The sequence below is a fragment of the Carassius gibelio genome, chromosome B10 (assembly GCF_023724105.1).
Source record: "Carassius gibelio isolate Cgi1373 ecotype wild population from Czech Republic chromosome B10, carGib1.2-hapl.c, whole genome shotgun sequence".
Classification (NCBI taxonomy): domain Eukaryota; kingdom Metazoa; phylum Chordata; class Actinopteri; order Cypriniformes; family Cyprinidae; genus Carassius; species Carassius gibelio.
Genome location: NC_068405.1, coordinates 19076859 through 19093271, shown reverse-complemented (window position 1 = coordinate 19093271; position 16413 = coordinate 19076859). Strand labels below are relative to the sequence as shown.

General features: G+C 36.2%; 3 protein-coding genes, 1 long non-coding RNA gene and 1 pseudogene across 4 annotated transcripts; 3 read left to right on the top strand and 2 right to left on the bottom strand.

The window, feature by feature from the left end:
• Nucleotides 1–601: 601 nt before the first annotated feature.
• On the top strand, nucleotides 602–2578 carry LOC127966522 (39S ribosomal protein L48, mitochondrial-like; annotated as a pseudogene).
• A 331-nt stretch (nucleotides 2579–2909) lies between these two features.
• Nucleotides 2910–5554, top strand: dnajb13 (DnaJ heat shock protein family (Hsp40) member B13). The gene is made up of 8 exons (XM_052567553.1): nucleotides 2910–3094; nucleotides 3308–3411; nucleotides 3915–4076; nucleotides 4254–4411; nucleotides 4490–4603; nucleotides 4687–4800; nucleotides 5029–5105; nucleotides 5222–5554. Exons 1-8 carry the CDS (start codon nucleotides 3027–3029, stop codon nucleotides 5391–5393), a joined length of 969 nt encoding a protein of 322 aa, XP_052423513.1. The 5' UTR covers nucleotides 2910–3026; the 3' UTR covers nucleotides 5394–5554.
• On the bottom strand, nucleotides 4605–8259 carry LOC127966520 (mitochondrial uncoupling protein 2). Its single transcript, XM_052567554.1, has 8 exons — nucleotides 8112–8259; nucleotides 7854–7988; nucleotides 7257–7478; nucleotides 6687–6900; nucleotides 6412–6606; nucleotides 6099–6200; nucleotides 5836–6016; nucleotides 4605–5754 (listed from the first exon to the last, which is right to left on the bottom strand). Exons 3-8 carry the CDS (start codon nucleotides 7380–7382, stop codon nucleotides 5640–5642), a joined length of 933 nt encoding a protein of 310 aa, XP_052423514.1. The 5' UTR covers nucleotides 7383–7478; nucleotides 7854–7988; nucleotides 8112–8259; the 3' UTR covers nucleotides 4605–5639.
• LOC127966525 (uncharacterized) lies at nucleotides 8193–9400 on the top strand. Its single transcript, XR_008155637.1, has 3 exons — nucleotides 8193–8590; nucleotides 9110–9184; nucleotides 9302–9400. It is a non-coding gene; the product is annotated as an uncharacterized LOC127966525 (long non-coding RNA).
• A 115-nt stretch (nucleotides 9401–9515) lies between these two features.
• On the bottom strand, nucleotides 9516–12354 carry ucp3 (uncoupling protein 3). Its single transcript, XM_052567555.1, has 8 exons — nucleotides 12201–12354; nucleotides 11805–11941; nucleotides 11503–11691; nucleotides 11099–11306; nucleotides 10818–11015; nucleotides 10365–10466; nucleotides 10106–10286; nucleotides 9516–10004 (listed from the first exon to the last, which is right to left on the bottom strand). Exons 3-8 carry the CDS (start codon nucleotides 11626–11628, stop codon nucleotides 9890–9892), a joined length of 930 nt encoding a protein of 309 aa, XP_052423515.1. The 5' UTR covers nucleotides 11629–11691; nucleotides 11805–11941; nucleotides 12201–12354; the 3' UTR covers nucleotides 9516–9889.
• Nucleotides 12355–16413: the final 4059 nt, after the last annotated feature.

Below are 16413 nucleotides of genomic sequence, written 5' to 3'. Positions count from 1 at the left end.
TTTCATGTGATGTCTTTTCTTAATAATATGTAAATTGAACAAGCTCGCTGAATTGTTTAATGCGCATCCGTGTTCAAATGTGATCTATGCTTTTGAGTTCTTAAAATGTATTTGCTCATGAAAGTTAAATTGTTATTTATGTAAATGTTGTCTATATATGGAAACGAGGCGGGACACCAAACAGGTTAGATTGAGCTTTGCAATCGCCACGTCACTGCCATGTCACTGCACTGCATCATCGCATTCCATTAACCCTTGAACTGTGCAAATTAGGAGTTTGCAAGGATTTAATAACTCTGTCGCTGCCGATTTTAAGATATAATGCAATTGTGCGCAAATACAAGATAAATTACACTAATGCTTGCTTTCTGTGTTCGAGTTTGTTTATGATAATTTCAAGTGCCTAGTGTAGAATAGGTTGATATTAAGACAATTTTGTGAATTTTGTTTTTCTAATTAATATTTCAGCAAAAACAGTAATGACGTATAAAATGCTAAAACAAACAAAACAGGTTTTAATCGCAAACTCTGTGACGCTTCTGCTCCAGCAGGTGGCAACAATGCACCGAGCGAGCGTTCATTCACCTGCTGAAGTCCGTGAAGAAGATCGGTGCAGTACATGCATAGACGTTGATGCGCCTCTTGCAGTCATATCTACAGGTTTTGGCTACTTCTCTTCAAACTTTATCGCTGAATTAAAATATTAGCGTGAAACAATGAACACTTTACTGAACAAGGTGCAGTATTTAGAGTATGGCATTCTAAGTTGTTGATGTTTTGCAGTGATACATGCCAAAGGTCGTAGAAGAAGAGCAGATATAAGTGTATTATATATTTTTGTAAGTTTGCTGTATTTATAATCATATTTTTGGTTTGTGCAAATCTTTTGTTTCAGGTTTTATTGTTGCAGAACACACGGGCGCTGTTGTGTGCAGCATCATCGGTTCAGTAAGTCTCATTTTATTTTTATATATGCTACATTAATCTTTGATATCTATCTATCTATCTACATATATATTAAAGTGATGTTTTACAATGAATCAGTGTTTTTTTTTCTCTCTCTAATGTCACAGAAGTCAGGTGTTAACTACACAGATGCCTTTGGGTTAGAGAATCTGTTGTTATATGTTTCATTTTCATATATGTATGTGTGTACATGTATAGGTAACTGACAGTAATCAAGTGATGTTTTTCTGTCTAAACAGGTGTATTATTGACTAACAGACAGTATAGATCAATGCCCACACATGGTATTGGAAAATACCGACATCTTCTTCCAAAAGTATTGGTAAGACCTAAAGATTTGTCCATTATTTAAAAATTTTTTCTTCATTTTATGCATTTAGCAGGCACTTTTATCCAGGCCATACAATTTTTTTAATCAGTATGTGTGTTCTCTGGGAATTGAAACCACAGCATTTTGCGCTTCTAATGCAATGCTCTACCACTGAGCCACAGGAACAATGTATAAATGTTGTAACGAACAAATTTGTTATAATGTACAATGTACAAATCTGTATAATTGTTTTCACTGCCAGTCAATAACATGTTCTAAATTATTTATATTCTTTCAGCCAAAGAAGAAGAAGGACAGAGTTCAGGCGAAGCAAATCAAAGCGGCAACGGCAACTGAGTTTGGTGTGTTTAATGTGTGTCTCCGGTTATGACATGACTCTAGTGGAACATTATTCCCAGTACATCCACAATCTCTGCAATCATTTGGACATCAAAGTCGATGAAAGGTGGGACAGAGAGAAATTATTTATTGTAGTTTAATTAATTTATAATTGTTTTAATCAGTTTAATTGTACATCTTATTAATATTATTAGGAAGTGGTGAAATTAATGATCTCATTTATGTTTGAAAGCTATGCCCGGCCTACGAAAAGCACAGAGGTCATGGTGATGCAGGAGCAAGGCACTAAGATGTATGTAGATGCAGTCCTGAAAACCCATGAGCGTATTGTTCAGGTGAATGCTTTGAGTTCGTGTTTGGGCGTATGAATACATTACTAAATTGTATGATTGATTGTAATTGATACTGGGGTCATGTAGCTATAACAGATTTCTTGGTGGTGTGTTGTTATAGATCAGTGAAATGAAGGCAACACTTTTTCCCATATTTATGGACGTTGTTCTGAAGAACCAGCCTGAGGGGGTCCGATTCTGTGTAAAGCAGGTTAGAAAATTACACTTTACACTTATTGACACTGTTCTTATGTTTAGTTTAAATCTTTCTGGCTGCATTTGACACTTCCATAAACTTGTATGGTAATTGTTAGGCTTAATTTATTATTTTTTTCCCCCCTAGCACTCGGATACAGATTTTCAAGCCCGGTTCAAGACAAGACCTGAGCTTGAGGGACTTCTTGCAAAAATTAATAATTAATAAAAAAAAAAAATTTTTTAATTTAATGTGAAATAACAAGTGTCAGACAGTTTTCTACATCATGTGTTGTAATGAGTTTGTGAAGCAATATACTACCCCATGAATGTTTTCCATATTTAGTCATTTTTATTTTCTTTTGAAAGCAATAACAGTAATTTGAGGAGTGTTTAAATACGTTTTTGTTTACATAAAATATGTGTGTGCACTGTGTATATTTATTATGTATATATAAAGCACACACAGTATATATTTTGAATGTATATGTATATTCATATGATTTATATTAGAAATTATATAAACATATATTTTTTAATATATACATGCATGTGTTTGCATTTATATAACAAAAACTTTTATTTTGGACGCGACTAATCGTTTAACAGCACTAGTTTAAATGAATCCTCTATATATATCACATCACTGTTATTGGCAGTGTTCTAATTTTAGAAGGACCACTGATCTGAGAAAAACGCATTTCCCAGAGTTCCAGGCTCCGTTTCCATAGCAACTTTTTTGACAACAGTAAACAAACTCATCAGAAAGGGCACAATAAAGTTCATTCCTGCTTAGGAAATTCGGCTTTGCATTTGTGCGTCAATACAGTTAGAGTGTAAAGATTGAGTTAAATAACCAGGCCATGGGAAGAGACTATTACGCTGTTTTGGAAATAAACCGCAACGCCACTGATGCTGACATAAAGAAGGCGTAAGTTACTATTTGTTTTGTTTCTAAGTAGTATTATGTGTATACACCACTGATCTATAATATAGAATATAGTTATATATAGTTATATATATATATATATATATATATATATATATATATATATATATATATAGATCAGTGGTATACACTTAATTAAAAGCAGAAAACGATATGGTATATTATCATTTTGAGGACGTTTTATTTGTGTATCAGCTACCGGCGGCTCGCGCTGAAGCATCACCCGCGCAGCAGCAGCCACGCGCGCGGCGCCGAGCGCTTCACTCTGCTCGCGGAGGCGTATGACGTGCTAAGCGAACGTGAGTTCACAAGACAAATTATTAAAAACAAACTTAAAATAAAATACACAAAACAACCCCACAACAGCTCTTGAATATGCGACACAGCGTTGCAATGCTTACTATAGACGGTTTGGTATTGTAACGGTAATGTTTCCCTACATGTTTGGTTCCTAGAAAGTTCGGGCAAGAATAGTTTGTAATTAGCTATAAAGAGAAAACCTTACATATCCTTTAGAGAACGCTGTGTATAAGTTCGTATTGTTGTCACATTAAAAGAATGTGAACCCAAAAAGGGAACATTCTTGCTGAAATGGTATTCTTGTAGGTACTATGGAAAAAATATTCGTAATTAATTATTATTTTTCATATATACTTGGATTAAAGTAGGCCTATTACTATCTCATCCTATGACTGTACCATTTCTGTAAAGGAAACAGTACCAAATGTCACAAAGTTCAGCCCTCAGTTTTATCCTGGTAAGCTGGTCACTGTGTTTCTGTTTTTTTTTTAATCCAATGTAGCACGTAAAAAGGCCACATATGATAAGTTTGGAGAGGAGGGTTTAAAAGGAGGGATCCCGTCTGAGCTGGGAGTGAATGGCGCCTGGTCATCGGGATATGTGTACCATGGAAATGCCGATGAAACATTCAGACAGTTTTTTGGAGGAGATAATCCTTTTGCAGGTTATTTTTATTGGATGAAAAGGCTGTATTTTTGTTTCTTCTATGAATGACCTTCTTGTATAATTTCCTGAATGTAGATTTCAAAAGATAGTGTGGTGCAATTAAGTCTTAAATGAATAAGGTAATACCGTCTTGGTGTTTTGAAGAACCCCAGCTCTTATTAGTAATGTGTCATAGATTTTTTCACCAATGATGGCAGTGAGGACAACACAGCTCTTAAGAGCTTGCGTGGACAAAAAGAAAAGCTACAGGATCCACCAATAGAGAGAGACCTTCACCTCGCCTTGGAGGACCTTTTTTATGGATGCACTAAAAAAATTAAGATATCCCGTAGGGTAAGTTCTGCATGCAGGTGTACAAATACCATAATTTGGACTCATGAGAAATTTATTTCAGAGATGTGTTTCATATAGGTCATGAATGAAGATGGACACACATCCAGCATCAGGGATAAAATTTTAACCTTCACTGTAAAAGCAGGATGGAATGAAGGGACGCGGATCACATTTCCAAAAGAGGGAGACCAGGTATGGCTAAACACAATTTTATTTCACTGTGTTTTTAAATTGATCTTAGTCATCTCAGAACGTAAGGTTTTTTTTCTCCACAGGGACCAAACAACATCCCAGCAGATATTGTTTTTGTCATACGCCAAAAGCATCATCCACGCTTTATTCGCCAAAATGATGATCTGTACTACACAGCACACATTTCTCTTGAGAAGGTAAAAAAAAAAGTTAAAGCAAAAAATATATTTCATGTAGATAAATAGCTTATGACCAAACAGATTTTCCTTTTTTGGTCTAGTTTTCATGCGGAATATGTGATAGGGTTTTCAATCGGACCAATAGGACTTTAAAAATTACCTGCTCCACTCTAAAGCAAACACTTGAATTGAATCATTGTTTTAGTTTAATATAATTTTGAATAAACATTTGTGGTAACTCTGCAGGCTTTGACTGGTTTCTCAGTAGAAGTTGAGACACTAGATGGCAGGCTTCTCAACATCCCCATCAATGACATTGTGCAGTGAGTAACCATTTCCTTCCCTCTTTAACATTGGTCAAATAAATACTTCAATGTCATTCAACAAAACGCTGTAGTTTTCTTAATGAAAATGTCATAGTTTTTTCTTTATATTATAGCCCTCAGTACACCAAAATTGTGACCGGGGAAGGAATGCCACTAGCCAACAACCAGTCCAAGAGAGGGGACCTGATCATGCGCTTCATTACACAATTCCCAGAGAAGCTCTCGCCTGAGAAGAAAAGGCTTTTAAAACAAGCCCTCTCATCCAAACTCATTCAGGCATCTTAAAGTCCAGTCGGTCATGAATACAAACATTAAATACGTTTCAACTCAAAATACTTTAATTTGAAATTGGTGTTAAGGGACTCCTTTTTAGCACAAGAAAGTCATAAGAGTAAAATTCAAAATCAAGTTTAATGGACATGTAAACAGTTCTTACAGAAAACCTTTTAAAAAAAAAAAAAAAAAAAAAAAACCCACACCAAGAGATAGTCAGAACCACATCAGCAATGCTCAACTAAATGCACTAGCTACCTAAAGAGGAGTGGCCCAGTTATGGCGTGCTGCCATCATGGCCCGTTTCAGCTGTTCATAGGTGACAAACATAACCACATTCCAGGAGCCCAGCCTCAGGAACGATGGCATGAATCTAAAGAGAACAAACAGATGTCAGTTCAACATTCATCCTCAAATCATTACAGCAAAGCTATAGTGGGTAAATAGAGCTGACCCCTTGTAAAAAGCCTTTGGTCCCTCTTTAGTCAGCATGGCTACAGCACAGTTGAGGGCACTGCTGTACTGGCCCGGGGCAGAGTTCATGTATCTTGTCTTCACAACATCAACAGGAGAAGCAATAACTGTGGTGCAGAAACCAGCTCCAAATGCAGATGTGAAGTGGCAGGGAAGATCATCTGTGAAGAAAAACAGCTATAAATATTTCTGTCACCGTCTGACACTTAGGTTTGCAATCACTTTTTTGCAGTCTCTTCTTACCGGTCATCAGCGATGATTTTAGAAGTGCATCTTTGATGAGATCATAGGTCACCAGCTCAGTGCAGTTTACTATGGCATTGCGGGTGATGTTTGGGCCAGTTCCTAAAAAGTATAGATTAGATTATAAAGGAGAGCATGGTGATGACAACATAATACACAAATAAAGTTTTCAATATAATATAAATGAACCGTAAATTAGTACAATGCATTTTGACTCCCTTTTTACAAAAAAAAAAGGGAGTTATTAATATTATAACCAAATTAACTTCGATCTTATCTTTATTTTTATCATCCCAAGTTGGTCCAGGCTCACCTTTCCACAAACCACGAAACCCCTCTTCCTTTGCAATGGTCCGATATGCATCCATAGTACCATGGTAACGTTTATTGGCACCAGCGCTGATCTGAGCCTGAAATCGTACCTTCACCACATCGGTGGGTTGGGCCAGAGCCACTGCCATGGCTCCGGTCGTACACCCAGCCATCAGCCGACTGCCAATCCCAACGTCTAAGGAAAATTATGTATTGAATGGCATGAATATGAAAGGTCTTGCAATCTTCCCTGTATACAAGCATTTGGCAACTTACGATCTGAGCCTTTGGTGTAAAACTGCTTGACGGAATCATAGAGGCCGATGCGTACAGAGGCAAAGCTCATCTGACGCTGCAGTCCCGCAACCAATCCGCTGTAGAGACTGCGCGGCCCCTCGACACGCACCATGGTGCTGATCGTGCCAAACACTCCACGATATTTCACTGGACCATGGCCTGTGTTCACGGGACTTATGGTCTCCCCCTGAATCTGTACAGAACAAAAGGAGGATGGAGATACTTTACAGAATCACAGGGGAGGGAAGCAGCATCTTCAGGTTAAAAGGGTCCATAGTGATCCTGGGTCAGCAAGGACAATCATCAAGGCCTGGACCTGCTTACGTTGCTAGTGTAAAGAGTCAAGAGAGATAGATAAAGCTGATGTCAGTATAGGTTTGACTTTAAACACTCCACCTGAAATCAAAAGGTTAGTTTTTGTTGATGCAAGTTGATCTGGGTCAAGTCATCACACGCATCTGTTGTCTCCAGACTCAACTGCTGGCTCAGCTGTCACAGAAGTAAAAATTTGTCATTTAAACGAAGTACTCAAATTCTACAAAGACTCACCTGAAGTCTAACTTTTGCGGTGTCCAATGGAAATGTGAAGAGGTCTGCAATGCAGGCTGCAGTTCCTGCACCAATAAACTTCACAGTGGCTGTAGGAGGCACATCACCAGCTCTGAATCCAACCATGATGAATTGCAGTTGGAATCACAGGAATGTAAAGTTGAAACAGAATGTGTTGAAAACCAATGAAGTGAACACAAGATAGGTGAACTCCACCCTAACCTGGATTAGGAAGACACAATGATTACTTTCTTTTGAAGCTTATGGTTTGCATTTAATTCCTTAGTTTCATTAAACAAAGGTTAGTAATTTGGGGTGGGACCATTATATGCAAATGTAAAGGTTCAGTAAAGTCAACAAACAAAAAGGAACATCATGTTCTCTCTGACGTGTTAATCTATACGCTGACGTCACCATCCTGTTTACATCTTGTGCCGCTTTGTTCGCTTTCTACCACACAAAGGAGCTTCAATACAGGAAGTGCGGATATACACAAAAGGCGATTTATGTTATGCCGGCATAATATTATATCAACTGTATTAACCGTATAGGTTAAAACAAGTGAATAAACGCTTTTACGAAACTTTTTGTACCAACCGTTTTGGATGAGAACTTCAAGATTCTCTAAAAGTATCTCTCTGGTTGAAATGACTTTCAACTTGAATTTTGGTGCCACGGTGTTCCATAGAGAAACTTTTAAAACCAGTACAAATCAAAAACATACTCCAAAGTCTGCAAAACAAGAATATTTTCGCGTTACATACAGCTCTGCATTACATTTAATCATTCAACAAAACAACTTAAAGTAAAGAAGAAAGTATATTACTTAATGACGTTTAAGGTCACAATACTCACATTAAACAAAAATGTATAAAGTGTCTGCGAAGAAAAGTGTTTACTAGCGAAAACTATCTTCCTCGGAATGTAAACAGTTAAAACCCGCAGGTGCTCTGTTCTGGATCGAACGCAGCGGCGAGCCTTTTAAACACCTTCGAGGAGTCACGTGACACTCGTGACGCGTCATTCAGCGCATAAATTAACGCCTCTACCGACTTTACTGATAAAACATGAAACCTGTTTTCCAAATTTGAACTTTCATTGTTTCCGGTTTATGTTTAAAAATGTGCAGGTAAATGCTGCTAAACGTTCACCAACTAGTACAAGAAAATACTAATATTAATAATAATATCTTTTGTATTTTCTCTTGTTCAAACTTGTTGAGTTATAGAGGTCTGGTGTTGATTTGTATTTCAGAATTATTTACTCTTTAAAATATTTTGAAAGGCATTTCTATTGTGACAACTTATGTAATGACAACATACCAATACTTTAAGGTAGGCAATGCTTATACACATGTAGTTTACTTTTTAAAAACAAAAACAAATTTGTCTTTATAAATTTGAGAAAAGTCTGACAATTAGCCCCAGTCTCCCCAATTTGACCGAAATGCTGAGTCACTCTGAATGTGTAGTATGTGCACATATGTTATTCATAAAAAGGACTTTCTCCCTCTTTTAAAGGCACATCTGCTGGATTTGCTTTTTCACATGGATTGATAATTGATGCAAATATGTTGTTGCAGAAGCAGTTTTTGATATTTGTCAATGAATTTGTCATATTACATTTATAACTGAATGACCAATTATATGACATACATGAACTGAACATCATTTCACTACATCAAGCAGAAAGACCTGCTATTTAAGTTTCACATAGATATGTTAACACAGAACTGTAATAGACAAGGTTCGACTTCAAGGCAAAAAAGCTAATTGTGTTAAAAACACACAGTGACACACATGCTTCATGAACGGCACACTGCTGCGTATTATTGTGTGACTCTTAATTTCAAGGTTCACGTGTACACAACAGTCTTCAGAGAGCATCAGGCATCTCTTCTATCACACATCCTCGGTATCCTGACACATGTGAGTGCTTTTTGTCATTCACACTTCGCAGATTTGCATTTGTCTTAATGTTAATTTGGCACATTGCAATTCACAGCTTCATTCTAACGAAGATTTTGTTTGTCTGTCTTTTACTAGGTCAGCATGAGAGCAGTTTGAAACCACTTTCAGTTCCTTTGTCATGTGAATGCCATTTGTATTAAAGTTACCCTCTGGGTGTCAGGCTCTCAGTTGATTAGATCATTGATTGATTCAAAGACTTTAGGGGAGACAAATGCATGTGATCTTAATGAGTTGCATGTACCTGGTTTGAAGCTTAAAACAATTTAGACCTCATTCAAGGAAACAGATATATCATTAAAAAAGTTTTATTTTTCAAAAATGTACAGTTTCCAAATTATAGTATAAATATAAATTCATTCATTAGAGCTATGGACCCATTTAATGACATATTTAAAAGTATTTACATAAAAAAATGACATATATCTTCATTGTAGAATGACATTGTAACTAAGGCATATCTGCATTTGCTTTCTCACTCATGCGTCTAATAATTTTTGGCAGCTCATCTTTCATTTTCGATAAACTTGACCTTTGGCCTTAACAAGTTGCAGCCTTTTTCAGTGATAAGACTTAACCCGAAAATCCCTTCGTTCTCATGACAGAGGACTTGACTTATATTTTCATTCTGTTTAATCTAAATCAGAAGATGTTGACAATGTCCATTCAGAAAGGTGACTCCCATGAGCTCTGCATTCTAGTCAGACCTCTCTTGATTTGCTCATAGGAGACAAACATCACAATGTTCCAGGATCCCAAGCGTAGGAAGGAGGGCACAAAGCTGTTGGCGAAGATCAAGATAACACATTTATGGTACTGAAAATAAGACTTTGTATCTTGTTCAATACAAATTATAGTTTGTTCATAGCATATTTGTCTTACCCCTTATAGAAAGCTTTTGGTCCCTCTTTGGTCAGCATAGTGAGGGCACAGTTTAGTGCACTTCTGTACTGGCTTGCAGTTGAGTTCATGAAGCGGGTCTTTACTACATCTACTGGAGACGCCACAATTGTGGTGCAGAAACCAGCTCCAAATGCAGCGGTAAAGTGGCAGGGTAGGTTATCTAATGAGTACATATGTGTTAGACAACAAGAACATACAAAAAGCCACAATAAAAGCATAGGGTTTGTAGGTTTCATACCTGTCATGAGGTCATATTTTAATATGAGTTCCTTGATAATGTCGTAAGTGACCAGCTCGGCGCAGTTTACAATCGCATTCCTTGTGATGTTTGGCATGCAGCCTAAAATAGAGAAACACATGCATGTTTATCTCAACCAGAACACATTCACTTGGAATAGCATGTGAAAGTTGAATTTAAAGGGCCAGTGCACAAAAAATGACAGTCATCATTTACACACTCTCATGTTTCCCCAAAATTTATATTTCTTCTGTGTAACTAAAAAGAAGATATTTTGTATTTTTATTCATACAATGAAAGTCAGTGGGGGTCTGTTGTTGCTTTGGACAGTGCTATTTCATTATTATTTTAGAAAGTCATAATTAAAATAAAGGTTTATAAAATGAGGGTGAGTAAATTATGATAGATTTTTTTGGGAAGGTGAAATATTCCTTTTTAAGAACTCTCGCTCACCCTTCCAAAGCCCCCGAACACCCTCATCACGTGCAATAGTCCGATATGCATCCATTGTGCCATTGTATCTCTTTAATCCGTCAGATTCACGCACTTGAGCCTGAAAACGCACTTTTACAACATCTGTGGGCTGTGCAAACGCGACAGCCATGGCACCAGTGGTGCAGCCAGCCATTAGGCGAGTAACAATATTTGCATCTGAGAAGAAAAGAGCAGAGTGCAAGGATCAGTATCACCACTATCATTTCCGTCTCTATTCAAACCACCAGTCTGATACTTACTCTCAGATCCTCTGGTGTAGAATTGCTTCATTGAGTCATAAAGACCGATACGAACGGATGCAAAGCTCATTTGTCGTTGCAGTCCTGCCACCAGGCCATTGTACAGACTCCTCGCACCCTCTGTACGCACCATTGTGTTGATGGTGCCAAATACTCCATGATATTTCACCACAGCTGACCCTGAAGCAGCTGTAGACTCTCCCTGGATCTGAAATAAGACGGATGAATGATATGCAAAATATGCTATTTGTGTAGTTAATTGTTTGTTTCAGGTACAGTGCAAACACATTTTAAACAACTCTTAATGGCACCAAAAATTATTTTCTTTATGCCACGCTTTTTGCATATACAGTTTATATATTAGTATTATTACAATTATATAAATCGTAAACATAAGTACTCACCTGAAGTCTCACTTTTGCTGTGTCTAGTGGGAAAGTGATCAGATCGGCAAAACATGCTGCTGTACCAGCTCCAAAAAACTTGATAGCAGCAGTTGGTGGCAGGTCGGCAGGTTTGATTCCAACCATTTTTTCTGTGCTTCTGAAAGGAACTTTTTTTTTTTTTTTTTTTATCTAGCACTTCTTGTTTTCCTATTTGAGGGAGAATAAGAAGCAGGCCAAAACTGGTTAAGATTCATCATTGCAAATTAACTATCTTGATTCAGACCCAATAATTGAAAACAAATATTTAGGCTTCGATTTACCTCAACAGACTGCTGATTCAAGATCAAGTTTCTTCCAAGGTAATAACTATCTTGTCTTTTATTTTAAATGTTTCAACACCTTTGGCCATAAAAACTTGTGGCTCAGTGTCCCAAAGCAGCATTCCAGCAGCACAACACTACAGAGAAACATTCAGGATCAATGCAAATCATCTGTGATTTGAGGTTATAGATAAAGCAAAAGCATGACTGTTAACTCAATATATCTCGTAATTTCAGCAATGGATATCTATAAATACAAAAATCAGCATACTATATCGTATAACAATACAGTACAACATTACAGATATTATGTATCTCTCGTTACTTAAATTCTGGGCACCCAGAAACATATCAGCATACAACATTTGGCAAAATATAATAAAATACATCACCAACCTTCTGGTAATATGAAATTGTTAGTCCAAATTGTTCTGACGGAAAACTAAATAATTATTTTCATCCTGGGTTTAATCCAGCAAGTGTGTTTTCCACCTGAGTATGGTGGAACCGGTCTGTCAAACCTGAATTTATATGTGCGTGTTCCGGTTGCAGCCAGTCCCATGTATTCCTTTCATCACACATGACTCTAATTTTAACTCTGTGTGGCGGGAGAACGTGTACACTTGTTTACTTGTTGTCACTGACAGGGTCGTTGTCTGCCCTCTATATGAAATTTACACACATATCAATAAAAACAATAGAAATATATTAAAGTATTATATATTTAACATTCTTAAACATTTATGTTCATTTTTAATGTTAATTGTTTTAAATTTAAGAAAAATAAACAAATTATATATTTTTAATACAAATTATATATTATATATTTATTTTAAAATATGTTACATATAAATTCTATCTATCTATCTATCTATCTATCTATCTATCTATCTATCTATCTAGCTATACTGTGTGTTTATATACACCCACATAGGTTACATGTCATTTTGGAATGTTTACTGCTAATTTAATTAGTTATACATGTCAATGTCACAGAATTGTCTTGTGCAGTTCCAATTAAAATTATTAATTTTATTGTTTGTCTATAGTTATTCACAAAAACTGATGTTCATAGACACACACGTGTTGCTTTGTCACCTTTCCCCTGCTTTCCAAAACACCTCTGGAGGGTGGCCAGCAGGAATTTTGTTCTGTAATCTGAGTGTGTTCTCACTGGCTGCTGAGTGTTCTTTGGGCTATGTTCATCCTATGAAACAGGGGGCTTGTCGCTTAGACCTATCATTTTCATTTTGGCTATTTACAGAGAAGGGATCAGTGTTTCAAGTAAAAGTTGCTGTCCAGTTAATAAAAAGCACAATGGTTTTTCCAATCATTTGGTCATTGCCGGATAAATAGAAACCAACACCTTACATAAATACACCTGACATCCATGCCACAACAATATGTACCAAAATAGTGCTCCACCCTCAAACTTGTTAAAGTTGTATAAGTTGTTTGGGGAACGCCGACTCTTAACAGCCAATCTGTGCTTGTCTCGTGGTGGGAGTGAATGTAAGGCATCTGCTAACAGTAAATCAGGAACCTCTGTATTCCGGATGAATCCAGATCAGGTCTAGACCAGCCAGAGGCCCTCAGAGAGGATACAGGCTCCTCTTCCTTGCCGAAATGTCAAGAAAGTCCAGGTCATATTTACAAAATAAAAAATTAATTAATTAATAAATATGTATAGATGTATTTTTGTATTAAGATTCTCCCAAAAGTGTCAAGGGGTCAAAAAAAGAGAAATTCTCTCTCTCTCTCTTTAGTCTGGTTAATATGATCATTCATTACCATTTGGCTGCTATTTAAACTATGGCTTTGAACAAATGGCCAAATGGCCAGTTACGTGACAGTGGCATTATCATCTTTCAATAAATGGTGAGAAATATTTGCTGTCTAGGCCTGCAGTCTTAAAGCTGCAGTAAACATGGGAAGATCAGTTCAAAAAAAAAAAATAAAGCAAAATATTCTTCTCAGACGTGTTTGTGCAGGTACTGCACTAATGTCTATTAGTATTAATGAGTGACCTGCGAGCTCTTAGAATGGGTTTGCATCACTGTTACCTTCTGTATTTTCATGATTTGTTTGTGTCTAGAACTGGAATCCCTTGAATGTTTTCAACATTGTTTGATCTGCAAACTTGATGCCCTATCTATGCTGTCTGCATCCAGTTAGAACCAGTTTCTTCAATGTACCCTGTGATCTTTCAGCTTATGAAAGAGGTAAACAACCCCCTGTGTCCTGCCAGAGACATCCTCTACTGAAAGCGGATACATCCAAAGCTGACGCAGATGCAGACATGAATTCATGTCTACTATAGACAGCTGCCACTGAGACCTGCTTTATGTATGAATAAATATTTCCTCGGAAAGCACAGGCACATCTAAAAATAAACTTTTCCGTACTCGAGCAAAGGTCAGTAGGTCACAATCAGTGTATGGAAAGGTATGCAAGTATCTCATCAAAACTCCATAAGTGGTCATTTATCATATAACAGTCAACCAAAAATTAAGACACATGAAAATGTCCAAATGTCAAACAGCATCAAGCTAGATCTTTTGTTCTTACTTTACTTGCATCTAAAATTGTAAAATGTGCAAATATGTTAATTTTGTACAGTATATTTATTGTTTCATGCACAATGGAAAACTTGCTCATTTTCTTTAAATAAATGAATTAAAAAATATTTAGTTTGGAAAATAAAAAAATACATTTAGTCCTACTATGTTTGAGAACCATAATATATCCAAATCCAAGTCTATTTTCTTCATTTTGATCAGTTTATTTACTGTTTATTTTATAAAACTCTGCTGTTTTTCTCTTATAATGCTCTACTGGTTTCATTGTATAATTAAAATACTACAAATATAAAATCTAGTAGTTAATACACTGAAAATTTTCAGGCCTGTTTTTATAATACTGGTGTTTGAATCATGTAGCACTAGTGATTTTCTTGACGCCCTGAAGATCCTAAAAGGTGTGTTAGAGGAGTGCACTCACTAACCTAACCAACAAACAGGCGGTGCACTGCACATTAACGTCACTGCTGACTTCAGAAATGGCGTTCTGTATTCCTGTCATTCTTAATACGGCTGTCCCATCATGCCATATCATTCTGTGCAGGCTATTGCTGCGTCAGCTGGCTGGCTGCATGGAAATCAGTGGTGATCAACTTTAGAAAGTCACTCATGTGACTAAATATCCTTCTACAAAGTTATATCCTTCCAAGACTTTTTTGTGCATCTTTTAATATAATGTTGTTGTTGCTTTTTTAACATATAGCGCATAAATGTTGGAATTAAAAAAAAACAAAAAACTTTCGCCTCCTTAACCAATAAACTTCACGTTTAATAGTTAAAGACAGTTGAAAGTATCAAGAAATTAACTTCCCACAACACAGAATTGCAATAAGTCTGTAAAATATAGCTGTTGTCCATCAGATATTGCTGAGAAATTGTTTGTGGTTCTACTTTTTGGTGTAATTACACGTTTTAACCTTCTTTTCCACAAACATTTTTTCTTTAAACCTCTATTAGTTTTACCAGTTTCATATCGGTATATATGTATCCTTAAAGAGTGAAATACAAAGACGTATTTTAAAATAACATATTTGAATTGGTTATGTGTAGTAAATGATCCGCAATGCAATATGTAAATGTAATATTACATTAACATTTGTTTAACAAAACATTTCAGGTTGACTGTATGAAGGTATTTAGGTTCAAGTTCCTGTTAGTATAAATTGTTGTGTTTGTAATGGCAAGAAAACATTTGCATGTTTCCAAGAAAGAAGAAAGACAATAACCACAGGGAGGGAAAGAAATGAGGAATTGCCTGGGGTTGTGAATGTCACTGGATAGTTATAGTCATCAAATACAAATAAAACCTTATCAATCTTGTTTTTTAATGTAATTTATTTTATTTTTTATTTAATGTATTTATATTGTTGCTGAGAATGCATAATATGATGTTCTCACACACTTAACTCTGTAGGCATATGTTAAACTATAAGAAAGCAGAAGTGCTTCAGTTTATATGTACAAAGCAACAAAGGTGTCACATGTAATTTCATATTGCTCATTATAAACTTTCCCAGCATGTCTTGTCATGACTCAGCAGACTATGATCCAATGAAATAGCTGCATTTTTGTCAGTCCACAATTTTTGGTAAAAAAAAAAACACTGTAAACTTTTATTATTTTAATGACTCACAGACCTACATATCAAGCTCATAAACTTATGTAATGCTTGCTAAATGGCAGACAGCATCTGGAATGATTTTGGCTTCAGCCAATGGGCTGTTTTAAACAGACTCTGCCCTCCTCATTCACTGAAAGGAAAGGACCACCTCAGTACACAACACCCAAATTGCTCCACTTTAATGGTGTAAGATTCATAAGATTTAGACACCAATTCTCCAAATAGAATAGTGCTTTACCGAATACAGTTACTGTACTGTCATTATTTATCACATTTCTATTGATTTGACATCACAGGTATATGACAAAATAATATTAAGTTTAAAATGTCTTTAAAATAAGCTTACAATTTATACTAAACCTCCACTGACTTGAACAGAAAACATCAGCTTTCATAATTGCTTATTTAG

What these genes read in the sequence shown, in the direction of transcription:
- LOC127966520 (XM_052567554.1), bottom strand. Translation starts at nt 7,382, where the DNA reads ATGGTTGGATTCAGAGCTGGTGATGTGCCTCCTACAGCCACTGTGAAG. An exon ending in TTACACCAAAGGCTCAGATC is followed by an intron (nt 6,607 to 6,686) that starts GTAAGTTGCCAA and finishes AATTTTCCTTAG; the next exon opens with ACGTTGGGATTGGCAGTCGG. An exon ending in AAAATCATCGCTGATGACCG is followed by an intron (nt 6,017 to 6,098) that starts GTAAGAAGAGAC and finishes TTTTCTTCACAG; the next exon opens with ATGATCTTCCCTGCCACTTC.
- dnajb13 (XM_052567553.1), top strand. Translation starts at nt 3,027, where the DNA reads ATGGGAAGAGACTATTACGCTGTTTTGGAAATAAACCGCAACGCCACT. An exon ending in GTATGACGTGCTAAGCGAAC is followed by an intron (nt 3,412 to 3,914) that starts GTGAGTTCACAA and finishes AATCCAATGTAG; the next exon opens with CACGTAAAAAGGCCACATAT. An exon ending in AAATTAAGATATCCCGTAGG is followed by an intron (nt 4,412 to 4,489) that starts GTAAGTTCTGCA and finishes TGTTTCATATAG; the next exon opens with GTCATGAATGAAGATGGACA.
- ucp3 (XM_052567555.1), bottom strand. Translation starts at nt 11,628, where the DNA reads ATGGTTGGAATCAAACCTGCCGACCTGCCACCAACTGCTGCTATCAAG. An exon ending in CTACACCAGAGGATCTGAGA is followed by an intron (nt 11,016 to 11,098) that starts GTAAGTATCAGA and finishes TTTTCTTCTCAG; the next exon opens with ATGCAAATATTGTTACTCGC. An exon ending in TGTTCGGGGGCTTTGGAAGG is followed by an intron (nt 10,467 to 10,817) that starts GTGAGCGAGAGT and finishes TCTCTATTTTAG; the next exon opens with GCTGCATGCCAAACATCACA.